The sequence below is a fragment of the Cyprinodon tularosa genome, unplaced genomic scaffold (genome assembly GCF_016077235.1).
Source record: "Cyprinodon tularosa strain WSP-4 unplaced genomic scaffold, ASM1607723v1 ctg669, whole genome shotgun sequence".
In the NCBI taxonomy this organism is placed as follows: Eukaryota; Metazoa; Chordata; class Actinopteri; order Cyprinodontiformes; family Cyprinodontidae; genus Cyprinodon; species Cyprinodon tularosa.
Window position 1 is genome coordinate 277,531 of NW_024039417.1, and position 17,899 is coordinate 295,429.

The following is a 17,899-nucleotide window of genomic DNA, read 5'->3' on the forward strand; positions in this document are numbered from 1 at the left end:
TTTTTTTTTTTTTTTTTTTTACAAACCTATTGGAAGTTGATTATTTTTAGATGAGATACTGGGATTATTGTGGAATCACACATATTATTACTGTTATTATATGTTATTATGATTTCACCTGATTACATACTAAAAAAGCTAATTACCACAATATTTGAGGTTACAAGCCAAAACAACTAAATAAATGGCCATTAAATTACTGGTTACCACTGACACCATCATTATCAGATCATAGCAGATTTTGTCTCATTCAGTTTTCCTTTTACTTCCTCCCATTTTTTCGTGAGGAACTTTCATTTATCCAAACTGAGTGGTAGAAAAGCACAACTAAGCCTGGAAGTATATGCTCATAAAGCATAACCATAAATCAGCAAAACTACTTCAACTAACCCTGCTTATGATAACTATCTGAAAATATAAACTAAAGGTCCCCAATCAGTTGCGATACATCTTTAGGCAAACCCTTGTTGAGCCCTGGAGAACCACTGTTCCAGATTAGCGCCTTAACAGGAGTTTCGCTCATTCTGCTTTATTTTATCTAAGACTATTTACTCATGCCTGCTGCAGCCGATGGTCTTGTCTTATTTTTGTTGATTAGCTTGGTTTATGTCACATTTCCAGTGTTCAGTATTAACAACATACAAAGAAGCCCTATTTTATTCTTTAAATAAACATTTATCAAAGGGATCATCCCAATCCACATTGAAGGAATCAATTAACACACTCACCATAACACAGGGCAGCTTCCCATCAGCTGCAACCGGCTGTGAATGAACTTCCACATCTTCCTCTGGTTTAAAACTGTTATGCTCTGTTCCTCGTTTTATATTAACAGCAGCGCAACCAGCTAGCTAACAGCTGTGTCTGCGTGTAACATGCTTACTTGCACTTTCTACCTTTCTCATGAAACGGGACAAATTGACCCATTATTCAAGGAGAGACAGTCAGTAGGAAAGTACAAAATGTTTATTGAAATAAAGACAAACAAACAAAAACGTGGAGCTGTTGGATCTGTGGCTCGCGGCGACTGCAGTTCAGACACTCTGTTCATGGGAGAAACACAGGTAATTGACCACGATCATCTGACTGAAGATGATTATCTGAGTTGGTCACTTACCTGGTTTAACAGTCCAGTCCATCTCCCTGGAAAGGGGCGCAATCCAGCCGCTGGACTGTAGATTGATGCGGCGCGCGTCACCCAGTGCGTCCTCGGGGCTGCAGTCCCGGAGGACCCGGAGGAAGCCGATCCTGGACAGGGTTACAGATCGGGCAGGAGCAGACAGGTGACAGGATCCAGATCAGGCAGGAACAGACAGGTGACAGCATTCAGGCTTCCAGGTAATCCACCAGCTCCCAGGCAGGTTCGGAGTCTGACAGAGTCCAGAAGCGTGACCAGACGGACATGCATAGGAGCAGACAGGATCAGGTGCAGACGGGCAGGCTCAGTGGCAGAGGGTAGCCAAGACAGGACGTGGAACCAGAACTCGATGCAGGACCTTTAAACTGGTCATCTCCTTGGAGCCAGGCTTACTGAGATTAAAACTGAGCCTCCCCACATATAGAGCTAAAAACCCTGAGGACTCAGCAGGGGAGGAACAGTGGACGATCAGGAGACAAGACAGACGCAAAACCTTCTTTCCACTGGCCGGCAGGATCCAGGACTTCAACCATGGATTAAAACTGAAAACACTGACAGACTAACAGGAAAACAAATTAAATGATCTGGCCCTTATAGGAATCAGGCCAGATCATGACAACCGTTATAACAGTCTACATGTAATATTTAACCCTTCATTCATAAAACAGTAAATCTGGGACATTTCTGGGGACAACTGTTGCCTGGGGACAGGTGGTCCAATACTGGGACTGTCCCTGGAAATCGGGGACGTGTAGTCACAGTAATGAAGGCCAGATTACAAACTATGCAGAGTTTTCAACCCCGTAGCTGAAGGCAAACTGCCCTACAGGTTTCCCTGGTACGGGAAATCTTTTAATTGATGGATGACTGAAAGGCTTTTTTAACTTGCAGTCACCTCAATCTGGGGAATTAAAACAGAGAGACATGTAAAACATTAACAGCACTGTGTCCTGATGTCCATGGTTAGAAAACACTGCTTTAGAGTTTACTTGAGCCTTTTCTTTTCTCTGATGAAAGGGTCTAAGTAGACCTTTAGCAGTGAAAAAGTTAGGTTTTGGATGAGGGTTAATGTGTGTTTTGTGTTTGCAGGAGGAGTTTTGTTTCCCTGTGGAGTGTCTGTCTCTGACTGTGGAAGAAGTGATGCACATCCGGCAGGTGCTGGTGAAAGCAGAGCTTGAGAAATTCCAACAGTACAAAGAAATCTACAATGCCATGAAGAAGGGAAAGGTAACAATAAATCTACCTCATGCTCACGGCTTTCTCCACACATCATTTTAACATCTGATTTCTACCAGAGCTTAGCTCAAATGTCAAAGATCTAACCCAGATAGTTTTAAGGCCAGAACACCAAAGCAGATTTCAGTTTCGACAGAAAATCGTGTCGGGGCGAGGTTTTTGCGTTAAGCGCTCATTGAAAGTCAATGGGGACGATCACACCCAACACGATTTCAACCAAGGGGGCTGCGTAGATCCGACCGAGATAGAGCCCAGGTCCATTTTAATCGGACTATGCAGCAATTCAGCAGCAATTTTGTGGGTCTGAAATAGGGGTCCCTATGTCATTAAGCAGTCTAAGCCTATAGCAGCATAACTATAGAGATAGTTCAGGATAACCTGAGCCACTCTAACTATGTATAAGCTTTATCAAAAAGGAACGTTTTAAGCCTAGCCTTAAAAGTAGACAGGGTGTCTGCCTCACGGATTAAAACTGGTATTTGGTTCCACAGGAGAGGAGCCTGATAACTAAAAGATCTGCCTCCCATTCTACTTTTAGAGATTTTAGGAACCACTAGTAAACCTGCAGATTGAGAGCGAAGTGCTCTGTTAGGAACATAAGGAACAATCAGATCTCTGATATCAGATGGAGCTTGGCCATTTAAGGCTTTATATGTGAGAAGGAGGATTTTAAATTCTATTCTGGATTTAACAGGAAGCCAATAAAGAGAAGCTAGAATAGGAGAGATATGATCTCTCTTTTTAATTTTCATCAGAACTCTGGCTGCAGCATTTTGGATCAGCTGAAGGCTTTTAACTACAGTTTGTGGACTTCCTGATAGTAAAGAATTACAATAGTCCAGCCTTGAAGTAACAAATGTATGGACTAGTTTCTCAGCATCACCCCTGGACAGGATATATATATATTTTTTTTTGCAATATTCTGCAAATGAAAGAAGGAAATTCTAGAAACCTCTTTGGTATTGGATTTAAATGACAGATTAACAATAACACCAAGATTTTTTACTTTATTATTTTAAATCAGTTTAATCCCATCCAAATGAAGTGACTAACTAATCAGCTTATCTTTCGAAGACTTTGGTCCAAAGACTATAACTTCTGTTTTCTCTGTTGAGAAGCAGAAAGTTAAGAGTCATTCAGGTGTTTAATGTCGTCCATACATGCCTGTAATCATCTGGATTTATAGACAGATATAGCTGAGTATCATCAGCATAACAGTGAAAATTAATCCCATGCTGTCTAATAATTCTACCAATTGGGAGCATGTATAAAGTAAAGAGAATTGGTCCTAGCACTGATCCCTGTGGTACTCCACAGGTAACCTTTGAGCACGAGGAAGAGTAATGTACCTTTAATTCCAATAAAATATTCAAGTCTTTCTAAAAGAATATTATGGTCAACTGTATCAAGTGCAGCACTGAGATCCAACAGGACGAGCACAGATACAAGTCCATTTTCTGAGGCCATGAGAATATCATTAGCAACTTTCACCAGAGCTGTTTCAGTGCTATGATGAGCTCTAAAGCCAGACTGAAACTCTTCAGAAAGTTCATCATGGTGTAAGTGATCGCAAACTTGTTTGGCAACTACTTTCTCAAGAATTTTAGATAAGAAAGAAAGATTGGATATAGGTCTATAATTGAACAAGTGAGAGACGGTTTATTAAGCAAAGGTTTAATTACAGCAACCTTAAAAGCCTTTGGTACATATCCCTGTAACAGAGATGGATTAATCACACATAAAATGGAGGAGGAGATCAAAGGGAATACCTCCTTAAATAACCTGGTTGGAACTGGTCCTAACATTCAAGTTGAAGGCTTAGATGAAGACAATAGTTTTGCTAACTCTGAAATTTCAACTGGTTTATGGCAGTCTAAACCCGGTTCAGATTCTATGGCTACCTCAGATGCTGCCTCACCTTCCAGAGATAAACCAATCATAGTTAGAGCTAATCTTATTTTCAATGAGATCAATCTTATTTATAAAGAATCCCATAAGATCATTGCTGCTAAGAGCAGGTGGAATGGACGGTTCAAAAGAGCTATGGCTCTGTGTCAGTTTCGCAACTGTATTAAAAAGATATCTAGGATTATTCTTATTCTCCTCTATTAAAAAAAAAAAAAAAAAAAAACATTCTCTGATTCTGGGATTTCAAGAACTCAAGACAAGTTTGTTTTAGGTCCAGGTATTGCAGCACCATTGATTTGTTCTGTTTCCATCTCTCTGAGAACATCTTGTCTTATCTTTGTTTTTAAAATAAAAAATAAAATAAAATTAATTGCCCTCAAACATAAAATAAACAAATAAATGTGGGTAGAAATTAAATTATATATCCATCCATCCATCTTCTTCCGCTTATCCGAGATCGGGTCGCCGGAGGTAGCAGCGTCAGTAGGGAGGGCCAGACGTCCCTCTCCCCAGCCACTTGGGCCAGCAACTCCGGGGGAATCCCAAGGCACTCCCAGGCCAGCGAAGAAACATAGTCCCTCCAGCGTGTCCTGGGTCTCCCCCTGGGCCTCCTCCCATTGGGACGTGCCTGGAACACCTCACCAGGGAGACGTCAAGGAGGCATCCTAATCAGATGCCCGAGTCACCTCAACTGGCTCCTCTCCATGTGGAGGGGCAGCGGCTCTACTCTAATGCTGCGTTCACACCGGGGGCAGCTGGCGCGACAGAAGCAGCGAGTTTACATGCAAAGTCAATGGTTGATGCGTGTCAAGGCGCAGCAAAAGGTCCTGCGGCGCGTTTCGAGCAGCAAGCGCAGCGCGTCTGAGCAGCTGAAGCAGCGCGTCGGGCGCGTTTTGAGCAGCAGGCGCAGCGCGTCTGAGCAGCTGAAGCAGCGCGTCGGGCGCGTTTTGGCATCTGACGCCCGTGACGCGCCGCAAACGCGTTGCTGCTCGAGATGGAAAAATTGAATTTTTGCTGCTCGACGCGCCGCGTCAATAAATCAGAGAAGCTGATCTGGGAGCTGGCTGGGAGAGAGACACAGCGCTGATGACACAGACCGCTCTGATTACTCCTCTTAAACAGTTTATTAACGCATAATTAACTTAAAATATATACATCTGCCGGCAGAATATGTTCGCTTTTATTATTGTGGTGCCTGCAGATCGGATTATTTAGATGAAAAACACCTACCAGCCGCCGCGGTGAACCGCGAGGAGGCGACCCGCCAGAGGCTGCTGATGAATGGATTCCTTTTGTCGGCGCACCGCCGGTATGTGGGGGTCTGAGCGGCTCCGACAGAAATAATATTGGGAGGCAGGATCGTAATCTGGATGAACTGACTGCAGTGATGAAGTTTTCAGGTGTATTTTCTCACTTAAAAACATATTAAAACTACTTTATTCCCACTGATCACAGCAAATATAGCTGCAAGGCAGAGAAAGGATAGTGAAGCTCCGCCCGACGCGCGTCAGAGCCACTTTTGGACCGCGCAGGCAGAGCAGCAAAGCTGCTTCAGCCGCGCGTCAGAACTAACTGGTACAAGCAGCAAAAATGAAGCAGCAGACGCGATTTTGCTGCTTTTGCTGCCCCCGGTGTGAACGCAGCATAAGTCCTGCCCGGATGACTGAGCTCCTCACCCTATCTCTAAGGGAGAGCCCAGACACATTACGGAGAAAACTCATTTCAACCGCTTGTATCTGGTATCTCGGCCTTTCGGTCATGACCCAAAGCTCATGACCATAGATGAGGGTAGGAACGTAGATTGACCAGTAATCGGATGCGTCCTGGCCGTGGAACACTGGATCAGCTCTATACCCTCAGCAGGATTCTGGAGGGTGCATGGGAGCTTGCCCAAACAGTCTACATGTGTTTTGTTGATCTGGAGAATGCATTCGACCGTGTTCCTCGGGGGGTCCTGTGGGGGGTACTCCGGGAGTATGGAGTACCGGGCCATAAAATAGGGGCTGTTAGGTCTCTGTAAGACCGGTGTCAGAGCCTGGTCTGCATTGCCGGCAGTAAGTCAGACTCGTTTCCGGTGAGGGTTGGATTCCGCCAAGGTTGCCCTTTGTCACCGATTCTGTTCATAACTTTTATGGACAGAATTTCTAGGCGCAGCCAAGGTGTTGAAGGGATCCGTTTTGGTGGCCTTAGGATCTCGTTTCTGTTATTCCCAGATGATGTGGTTCTATTGGCTTTATCAGGGTGTTATCTACAGCTCTCACTGGAGCGATTGCAGCCAAGTGTGAAGCGGCCCAGATAAGGATCAGTGCCTCTAAATCCGGAAAAGCCGGAAAAGGGTAGAGGGTACCTTCTCCAGGTTGGGAAGGATGTACTGCCCCTAGTGGAGTTTAAGTATCTTGGGGTCTTGTTCACGATTGAGGGGAAGGTGGAGCGGGAGATCGATAGGCGTATTGGTGCAGCGTCTGATGTGAAGCGTCCGTTAAATTATACAGTGAGACATAAATGTATACATCTCTTTTAATTAGCTTCTTTATTTATTTGCCTTTGTAATTATTACCTTATTTATTTATTGTCCGTTATAATCTTCAACTTTATTTATTAATTACTTTTTTTTAAGTATTTATTTACGTGCTTGTTATAATATTTTTGTCTGTTTTATTCTTCCTTTGTATTATTTTTTACCCAATTTATGCCTTCTATGGTATTTATTTCTGCCTGTCGTTTTTACATTTCTGTATGCATTTCTGCCTCATGATGCAAATGAGGAACGGCTGTGGCTTAGAGGGTCAACTTCTGCCCATTGGTTGGCAGCTTACCCATAAACTGTAAGCTGTGGCTGAAAAAAAATCCAAATCAACCCTACAAAGGAGTTTTGCGGTCTGCTAAGAATTATATTCAAAATCAGCTGGGTTTCCTTAGACTGGTCCGACTTAACCAAATTAAATGCATTAAGTCCCTTTAATCTGCATGTGTTACTTCTACTACTGCTGCTACTTTAATAAATTAAATTGAATTGTCTTGAAGGAAGTAATTCTCATGTGTCATGATGGGTTTCAGGTGCCTAGCCCACATGCAGAACACACTCTGAGACGGGAGGAAAGTTTAACAAGTTTATTGAAGGCTCAAGCACGAAGAAAGTACAGATTACTGGATGAGGTCTGGGGACTGGTTCACTGGAATCTTGGAGTGCACAGATAAAGCTTTGGGAGAGTCTCTGTTGGATGTGGAGAAGAGTTCATCAGCAGAGTCCGTTTGCTGCTTCAGCGTCTCACGTCCACTAAGAACAGACCTTGGCTTTGGGATTTCCCAGCTCTTGCCCAGAGCTGCTTGGAGGTTCTCTGAGAATCCTCAGGTTTGGCTCTGAGGGTCGGCTCGGCAGGTTAGCTCGTCCTGAGCTTTCTCTGAGGAGACACAGGTTTCCTAGAAGACAGAGATAAAGGTTAGAATCCAAGCTGGATTCAAAAGTCATGGGGTTACACTGTGGATCTAGGCTTAAGCGCTGACCAACTGGAACAACACTCTGGCAAGGAAGGGAAGCTCAGCAGCTGCTTATAAAGCTGATCTCCTGATGACTGATGGATCACAGGTGTGGTCCTCAGCTCAGCGCCAGGAGACCAAGGGGCGCCCTCTGCTGGAGGAAGGGGGACAGACCTCCAGATCCCAACAGTACCCCCCCCTCAAGGGCGGATACCAGACGCTTCAGAACAAACCTAAGGAAACAAGGGAACAAAAAACAACCCACCAAAGGTGGGCGGAGGGAGCACCAGGCAAGGAAGGCAAAAGGCAGAGTCCATAACAAAAAACAACCCACCCAGGGTGGGCGAAGAAAAAAAAAAAAAAGAAAAAAAAAAAACTGAGTCCTAGAACAAAAAACAATCCACTTATGGTGGATGAAAACAAAGAAAGTCTCAGATAATTTTACCGGGAGAACACCGGTAGCAGCTCAGAAACAGGTTCAGAGCGGGGCCACCCACTGCGGCACAGGAGCAGATTCAGAGGGGACCGCCGACTGTGGCTCTGGCCGCTGCATGGAGAGAGCCGCCCATGACGACTCTGGTGCAGCCTCCGAGGAATCCTGGGGCGCCCACCGTGGGTTCCTGGATGCTCGGAGCGGCCGCAGAGGGACTCCTGTAGGTTCGGCGGAGCGGGGACTGGGTGACCAACTGGAGGCTTGGCAGGAGGAAGACCACGATTCAACGTGTCTATGAGTCCAGTTTATATGAGGGTTGTGTCGCTCCAACCACTCATAACCCAGAACCAAGGGAGAACAGGCTGAATGGAAAACAAAAAAGGTTATGGTCTCTCGGTGACTACCAGAAACTTGTAGCAGAAGAGGCTGAGTCTTGTGGGTAACTTGGTGTAGACTCCTTCCATCAATGGCTGAGACAGGGGAGGATCTAGGATTCTAGAAGATCAGGGGCTTAGCCCCGAGGGTGAAGATGAGAGAGTAGACTTTCTTCTAAATCCCGTTCTAATGTAAAATATGACAGATTACTGGATTAAAGAAATTTCTACTATACTACATGCTATCACACATAACAATTCCCCCTCGATTACATGGGAAGAAATTAATTCACCTTTAACTGTGTTTATCCCTCTCTTCATCAACAGCAAACTCTGTGGATTTGGTCAAATTTGATCATTATTTGCCAAAGTTATCAGAGGGAAATCATATATTTTAGCCGCCTGATAGAATCCGTTTCCCCATAACATGGAAAAAAAAATAAACAAATCCAGTGAAACTGTCATTATTTTTCATATATCATGTTTAAAACCTTTATTATTTTATATTTTTAAATCCAAAATAGTTGTTGGATTATCTTTATTTAATGTATTTTAATTCTCAATTCCAAATGTCTGCAATAGCATTGCTCCAGACATTTGGAATTAAGAAACATCTTCAAACTTGGAAAACAATGCCCAGTGGTTTTGGTTTGAACTTTTTTTTTTTGGAATATTTATGAATTGTTAGATAAACATTTAAACAGAAAATATATTTCATAAAGATAATCAAAGGGGGAACGGATTCTATCAGGGGGCTAAAATATACGATTCCCCCCTCATAACTTTGGCAAATAATTATCAAATGTCACTAAATCCAGAGGATTTGTTGTTGATGAAGAGGAATAAACACAGTTAAAAATGTGCAGGTAAATTAATTTCATCCCATGTTATGGAGGAGGAACAGATTATTTCAGGCAGCTGAAACATCAAGTCTCTCCTCCTCCCATATCTTTGGGAAGTAAAAAGCATCTGTTTCCAGATTCTCAAAAATTGTTTGTGTGATATCATGTAGTATACTAGGAATGTCCTTAATCCAGTAATCTGTCATATTTTACATTAGAACGGGATAAATCAGAAAGTCTACACTCTCATCTTTTCAGGAATATTTGTGTCCTGCTATCAGCCAGTTTCCATCCTCTGATATCAGCAATGAAAAATGATTAATACTCACTACTGTTGGAAAACTGTTTGGTGACTGACTTTTATTTCTGTCAGGTTTAAGTGACAGAAGTTGGAAAAAAGACGATTTTCTTGGCGTTTAAAATAACACAAAATAGCTTTAAAGCACCTCGTCTATTTATTTATTTTACAATTTTGTAAACAACAGCTGCTGATTAAACTGGATGTTACAACCGTGACATGATTATAGCTGATTTTAGTGAGAAATCGATCAGACGCGTCGTGAAAATGGTCCCATCCGCCATGTCCGCCTCTCTGGCTTCAATGCGATTCCCGAAATAAGGGGAACAGAATCTCATACACCACCGGGACAAACAACGTCTGGAAGTCAGTCAGAGCTTCACATCCCTGGAACATCAGTCTGTTTAGCAACAGCCATTGGTGAGAACTTCTTCTTCTGCACGGGAATGCTACGGGCTGCTTTCCTGCCTTTGCTGCCACCATCTGGTGAAATCCAGTACTGCACATTTTACTCAGATCAGCTCAGAAGCGAGATCTGGGGCTCTAGGGGAAACATCCAGGGCTGCAGCCCAAGTAGCCGCCCCCTAGATCCGCCACTGGGCTGAGACATTGAGAGGCTTCCTCAGAGGGATGGTCTCAATGTTCAGCTGTCGAACTAGGTTAGAGTCAATGAGGTTTCTCTCACAACCAGAGTCTATGAAGGCTGACAGAGTGAGAGTCCGATCGGAACAAAACAGAGTTGTAGGCAGAGGCGGATCTAGGGGGTGGCTACTTGGGCTTCAGCCCCTGATGTTTCCCCAAAAGCCCCGGATCCTCGCTTTTGAGCTGATCTGAGTAAAATGTGAAGTACTGGAATTCACCAGATGGTGGCAGCATGTGCAGGAAAGCAGCCTGTAGCATTGCCACGCAGAAGAAGAAGTGTTTCCCTCTCGTCATTGCCAGTAGAGACTGACATTTTTTCGGGAATCCCACGGGTCACGGGATTCCCGTGGAATTCCCGTGGGATGGGAGTCAGTATTAGTAACGATCACGGGATTGGGACGGTACAGGATTAAACATTAACGGGAGCAGACGGGAGCGGGAGCAAACCAATAGTAACTTCCGCTCTGAGTTTTTCACCCGCGCTCAAAAACAACAAGAATGGGAGTGGTGCGGGAGCGGGAGTCATTCTGAATGGGAGCGGGATGGGAGTGGGAGTAATTTCACCAGGAGTGGGACGGGACAGGATTTAGATTTCTATTCTGGCCCGGGATCGGGACGGGACACAATTTTTTTCTGTGGGAGTGGGACAGGACAGGAGTGAAAATCCACTCCCGTGTCAGTCTCTAATTGCCAGCTTCAGGAGTCATGCACCTCCGCGCAGCAAATTTAAACAGGGATAGGCCAGTGGCGGATATCAATGGATATCAGAAGCTTTTTTAAAAAGCAAACAGCTGGACTACCAGCACCACCACCAGTTGTTGCTAAACAGACTGATGTCCCAGGTATGTGAAGCAGAGCCTTTTTTTCTCCCGGTCTGCTGTGAAATTCTGTTCCCCTAAATCTGTCCTCCCTGTATTGGGAGCGCGCATTGAAGCCAGATAGGTGCATCTTGCGGATCTGCGCTTCTGATCCATTTCTTGGTAAAAATAACTCACAATCATGTAAAGGTTGTAGCATCAAGTTTAAACGACAGCTGTTGTTTGAAAAATTGTAAAATAAATAAGTAGACGAGGTCTTCTTACGCCGTTTAGTTTTTAAAGGGCAATGTGAAATATGAGAGATTACTGGATTAAGGGAATTTTTAGTATATGACATGATATCACACATTACAATTTTTGGGAATTTGGAAACAGTTGCTCTTTATTTATTGGGCGGGGGGGGGGGGGGGGGGGTTTAATTCACCTGCAACACTTTAACTGTGTTTATTCCTCTCTTCATCAACAGCAAACTCTGTGGATTTGGAATACATTTGATCATTTTTTGCCAGAGTTATGAGAGGGAAATTAAATATTTAAGCCACCTGATATAATCCATTCCCCCATGGGAAAAAAAGAAACAAATCCTCCATTATTTTTCATATATTATGTTTGAAACATTTATTATTTTATATTTTGAAATCCAAAATAGTTCAAATAAATCTCACTGTTTGATGATCTTTATGAAATGTATTTTTAATTCTTAATTTAAAATGTCAGTGGTTTTAGTTTCAACTTTTTTTGTAAATTTTTAGATAAATAAATAACAGAAAATACATTTGATAAAGATCATAAAAGGGGGAACAGATTATTTCAGTCAGCTAAAATATATGGTTCCCCTCCTTTAATTTTGGCAAATAATGCACACATGTCAACAAATCCACATGATTTGTTGTTGGTGAAGAGAGGAATAAGCACAGTTAAGGAACTGTGTGCTGTTTAATGTTTTAGCTGATTTTCCCCATTTCATTTCATTGTATTTATTATATTTTTTTAATTCTCTTATATTATTTTATGATTTTTTTTATTTTAGTATGTATTTTATATCTGCAACACTTGGTCAACATGTTTCTGTTTTAAATGTGCTATATAAATAAAGTTGATTGGGTTGGATGAGATGGTTCTCAGCGCCTCTCTGCTTGCGTAAATTAAAGTACACACAAATTATGGTTTTGTGTGCGAGGCGGCAAAAAAAAAAGATGGAAAAAAGGAGTCAACATCTGCACCCTCAGGGCTAAGCCCCTGATCTCCTAGAATCCTAGATCCGCCCCTGGTTGTAGGTAACAGAAGATGAGGAGATCTTCTATTTAATTGACGCTTCACCTGATTCCTCAAAATTTCAGAAGAGCCCCAAATCCTTTTCTTAGCTGGACAGGATGAAACAAAGTGTCCAGGTATACCACAATAGATGCAAAGCTTATTTCTATACCTTCTTTTCCTCTCATCGGGTGTGAGCCTAGTGTGACCAATCTGCATTGGCTCCCCCTCAGTTGGTTCAGAAGCAGGTGGAACAAAAGGAGTTTTAGAGAAGGGTTCAGATTCTGGCTGGGCGCGGCTCTCAGATTTGAACGCCTCTTCGGGAGAAACAAAGGAAGGGGTGTCCCTTCTCCTAGCAGTAGAAACAGTCACTGGAAGAACATGATTCTTAATCTTGGACTTGGATCTAGTTCGAAGACGGTTGTCCAAGCTAATTGTCAACCTGATGAATTCCTCCAAAGTTTCAGGTGTCTCGAGTGTGGCGAGTTCATCTTTAACGTTCTCGTTTAAGGCGTTGAAAAAAGCACTCTTAAGTGCACACTCATTCCAGCCTGAGGCTGCAGCTTTAACCCGGAAGTCAATGGAAAAATCTGCTACTGAGGAATTTCCCTGTTTAAGATTCAACAGAGCACGAGAGTCAATTGTTTGGTCAGAATCATGGTTGAACACTTGGGAAAACTCGGAAAAATCACATCTAAGGCTGTCTTCAGAGGCAAACCTTGCCTGCGCCCACTCTAGGGCACGTCCGGTTAGTTGGGACAGAATAAACGTTAATTTTTGGTGATCAGTTGGGAAACTGCCAGGAGAGTTCTGAAAAATAAGTCGGCACTGAAACAAAAATCCCTTACATTTGCTTGGGATACCTGAAAATTTCTCTGGGAGAGATGGACGGAATTCCGGAAGTGACGTGACTGGCTCCGGTCTCAGAGGCGGATCTGGTACCAGAACAGGAAGTTGAACAGGCTCCGCTCTAGGAGTTGATTGACTGCAAAAACCGACAAAATTCTGCAAAAACACATCAAATCGTGTGTTTAACTCACGAGAGATGTTTTCCAGTTTCCCCATTAACCGATCGTGGACATCATGAATGGCGCTCTCAAATCTCCTAGCCTGATCATCGTGGCTCTCACGGAGGGAGGTTTCGAGGCTCTGAATCTGAGCTTCCTGATCCTTCAGTATCCTCCAGAGTGGTTCCGCTGGGTTAGTTGTCTGGCCAGAGTGTTCTGTCATGATGGGTTTCAGGTGCCTAGCCCACATGCAGAACACACTCTGAGACGGGAGGAAAGTTTAACAAGTTTATTGAAGGCTCAAGCACGAAGAAAGTACAGATTACTGGATGAGGTCTGGGGACTGGTTCACTGGAATCTTGGAGTGCACAGATAAAGCTTTGGGAGAGTCTCTGTTGGATCTGGAGAAGAGTTCATCAGCAGAGTCCGTTTGCTGCTTCAGCGTCTCACGTCCACTAAGAACAGACCTTGGCTTTGGGATTTCCCAGCTCTTGCCCAGAGCTGCTTGGAGGTTCTCTGAGAATCCTCAGGTTTGGCTCTGAGGGTCGGCTCGGCAGGTTAGCTCGTCCTGAGCTTTCTCTGAGGAGACACAGGTTTCCTAGAAGACAGAGATAAAGGTTAGAATCCAAGCTGGATTCAAAAGTCATGGGGTTACACTGTGGATCTAGGCTTAAGCGCTGACCAACTGGAGCAACACTCTGGCAAGGAAGGGAAGCTCAGCAGCTGCTTATAAAGCTGATCTCCTGATGACTGATGGATCACAGGTGTGGTCCTCAGCTCAGCGCCAGGAGACCAAGGGGCGCCCTCTGCTGGAGGAAGGGGGACAGACCTCCAGATCCCAACATCATGGAAGACTCTTAAAAAGTGTTATATGGTAGGAATGAGAGGTAGCATCTTACTCCATATGAGTCTGTATATATTTTCCAATGTATTTCTACCCCAATGTCCATTATTTAGAATGAGTGTGTGTATTTCACATCAGAAATATGTTTGTTATTCTGGGTGCAATCGGTTTTCACTAATCTTTGTGGCCTAAATCTGTCTCTCATTGCAGCTTTGCTTCTGCTGTAGAACCAAAAGGTTTTCCTTGTTCACCTGGTCCTATACCTGCCAGTTCTGCAAAAAGTAAATTTTTTTTTTTTTTTTATATATAAGTTATCCTTATGTTTGTTTTTTTAAATAACTATTTTGCTCTATTATGTGTTTTTAGGCCTGTGTGCTCACAGTGCTGCAAAAAGGTATGTCAAACAGAATGAATCTGTTTTACTGTCAGAAAAGTGGGTCTCAGTCCATATGATAACTCTTCTGCCTTCGATTTCAATCAGATGCGGCTTCCATCCAAACCATATTCCAGTCTGCCTATCTACTCCATCGGCTCTACCAACACTCTGCCCAGAGACAGAATAATCTCCATGGCTGCTGTCGGACAAGGACTCTCTGTGGCTGGAGGGCCAGGCCCGTCAATGGCACCTAAAGAGGTTGCTCCATCCCCAACTTTGAAAGGAGCTACCAAAGCAGCATCTAAAGGAGCTGGAAAAGCTACAGGAGCAACAGTAGCTCCCAAAGCTGACAAACCACCCGGGAGCCAACAGCGCCACAGCATTCAGAAGACCATGTCCAAGTAAGAACTACAAAAATGCTTCATTCCACCTTAGAAAAAGCCCCACCTCCATAGGACCCCGGCACTATGGCTTATAGGGTTGGGACCCTCAGGGACTGGGCCCCTTTGGGGTTTTTGCCCCTCGAGGATGAAGTTCTGGGTCAGACCCCATTTACACTATCCCTCTGAAACCTATCCATGGTGAGTTCGGACCAAGCTTGGATCAGTAAACCTTGCTGAGCTTGGTTCTTACAACCATTTACAAATCATTCTTGCATGGTTCCTCTACCCCCATCCACGATATTATAGCTCTTAAGGCGGGAATTATGCAAACAAAAATGGCAGCACCCATAACATTTAGGAATTTATGTGGTGGGATAGCGTCCTCTGCCTAATTTTCAATGAGAGCCTCGGTCTCTGCATCATCCCATCCCATTTTAATGCCGTTCATTGTTAATAGCCCGAGGAAAAGTTCCTGTTGTGAAGACATCTGTGAATCGCAAACCTGGACACACCGGAAAACCCGCAAAATGAGTCAGCTGACTGTAAATAGGAGATGACGCGGTCTGCTCATGCGCTCTTTTTATAACCGAGCCACAACTGAACCGTGCCGAGCCCTACTGTTTAATCTATCTATCTATCTATCTATCTATCTATCTATCTATCTATCTATCTATCTATCTATCTATCTATCTATCTATCTATCTATCTATCTATCTATCTATCTATCTATCTATCTCATAATGCTCCACATTCCTCATTCTAGGGAAGAAAGTGCTTCTTCTAGGAGTTGACATAAAATAAAACTTGTTTCTCGTAATTTTACAACGTTAATCTAATAATTTCACGACTTTATCCTCTTAGTGTTACAACATTATTCTCGTAATTATTCAACTTTATTCTCATAATAGAAAGAAAAAAAATCTCTAGCCTGGCCCTAACACTCCTTCGTAGTCTAGCAGTCTGGCTTGATTTATGCATATAAATAGCTTTATATATTTTTATATATTCATGCAGGGAGTATTACAGATTATATGGACACTGCAATGGAAAAATAGAAAGGAAAAATATGAAAAAGGAGAAAAGATGTAAGAAAGAGGAGATAAAAGTGAGACAATGATAAAACGTGTTCTTTGCTTATGACAATAGATCAAACTCACTCCACATGTTAACAGCTAATATCAGAGCTAGGAGGCTGATGCAGTGTGGTGTTTTCAACAAGCCTTGACTGACATCTATTGGACAAAAATAAAACTGCAAGTCATGAAATTGTTTTGCTTTGCAGTGAAACTAAAACTTTCAGATTGGCAATCCTAGTCCCGAGTCCACCATGTTTTAAACGTGTCTGCTGCACATCTAAAGTGAAAAGATCAACTTTGTCTAAAGTAAGGATGCATAAGCCTGCAGACTATCTGACTCACACTCCAGGTCCTTAAAACATCCTTTCCTTTTCTCTTGTTATTGCAGGCTTTCGAAGCATGGCTCTTTAAAGTCTCATGAAGAGCTGGAGCTTCCCCCAGAGCTAACAGAGGACTGGGCCACCATGGAGGTGTGTGTGGATTGCAAGAAGTTCATCTCTGACATAATCGCCTCCAGCAAGCACAGCCTGTCCCTGGCCACGAAGAGGGCTCGCTTAAAACGCAAGACGCAGTCTTTCTACATGTCGTCTCCGACAGGAGCAGAGAGCTACAGACCATCTGAACGGACCATCAATGAAATCTAAAACCCCTCCGTCTTACCGGGCGGTCCAAGTGACTCCCGCTGAAGTGTTTTCCTTTCCTCCTCATCACAATGACTGCATGTTGCAGGACCACCAGTCTCCGTCAGTTCTTTACCCCATCCCAGCCTTGTATACAGTTGACTTTAACACAAATAACCTGGAGGTGAAAGTGAACCTGACATCTCACCACTGATGGCACAACTGTGTTGTCCAGATCAACTCAGATTCATTTTAAAGCACAAATACGGAAGAGGAATTCTCTCTTCAACTAAGAGAGACGCTCCAGAAAACACAGAACATAGAGCTGTATATTTTATATGGGTTATAATTTAGTTTTTTACATGTATATTTGGGTGTATGTGTGTGTTCTGCACAGGACTGCTTCTAAAAGAAAAAAAGGAAAAGCCACCTACTATTTTGGGATTTGCTGATGTTGCTCAGGAAGATGTATCCTCACTGCTGCTGTCAGCCCACCTGAGAGCGTTGTTCTGTCCTCTGAAGGAAAAATGTGGAGGGAAATTAATTTTCTTTTTTTTTTTTGGAAAAAAAGAATGAGTTTTCTAAATGGAAATTTGAAAAAAGAAATGTAATCCAGAAATGAATCGTACCCTTTTTGAGAGTAACACAGCATTTTTTCCAATTTTATTTATTTTTTCAAAAGTTTTTTGATATTGTGTTTTTTTTTTCTACAAATTTCTTCAAATATTTTTGAAATTTGTCTTTTTCAGAATGTTTTTTCTGAGTTGCATTTATTTATTTTCTCCGAACGTTATCACTAACGTCCAGCAGACCAATAGAAATGCATCTTCACACCTCATTCCAGAGGAAGGCCCGCCCCCAGAGATGAAGAGAATGTGATCTGTAAAATGCAATTAATATGAAACAGATACTTAAAAAATTACATTTGAAAAAATCCAATCTGTAAAAAAATTTTAAAAGTAAAATGAAATATGAACACAAATTTTGAAAAATTTGGAATCTAAGAAAACAGCAAAGTTACTCTGAAAATCTTTTTTTTTTTTTTCAAATATTCCTTTACAAAACGTGTTCTTTGCTCTAAAACAGAACAAAATTTATTCCATAAAATGCAAAAATCTTTTGTTTTTCTCTAAATAAAAAGCCAGCATTAAAAGAAAAAAAGATCCTTTGTTT

General features: G+C 42.7%; 1 protein-coding gene across 2 annotated transcripts in view; it reads left to right on the forward strand.

The window, feature by feature from the left end:
* The window catches only part of spire1b (spire-type actin nucleation factor 1b), a 105,708-nt gene extending 88,416 nt beyond the window's left edge, over positions 1-17,292 (forward strand). The window contains exons 13-17 of one of the 2 annotated variants that reach the window (XM_038267318.1): positions 2,228-2,365; positions 14,482-14,552; positions 14,638-14,665; positions 14,753-15,048; positions 16,495-17,292. In XM_038267318.1, the coding sequence (XP_038123246.1) occupies positions 2,228-2,365; positions 14,482-14,552; positions 14,638-14,665; positions 14,753-15,048; positions 16,495-16,750 (789 nt within the window). In that variant the 3' untranslated portion in view covers positions 16,751-17,292. The remainder of the gene's footprint in view (positions 1-2,227; positions 2,366-14,481; positions 14,553-14,637; positions 14,666-14,752; positions 15,049-16,494) is intronic. The other variant, XM_038267319.1, reaches the window with a different exon arrangement.
* The last annotated feature ends 607 nt before the right edge of the window (positions 17,293-17,899 follow it).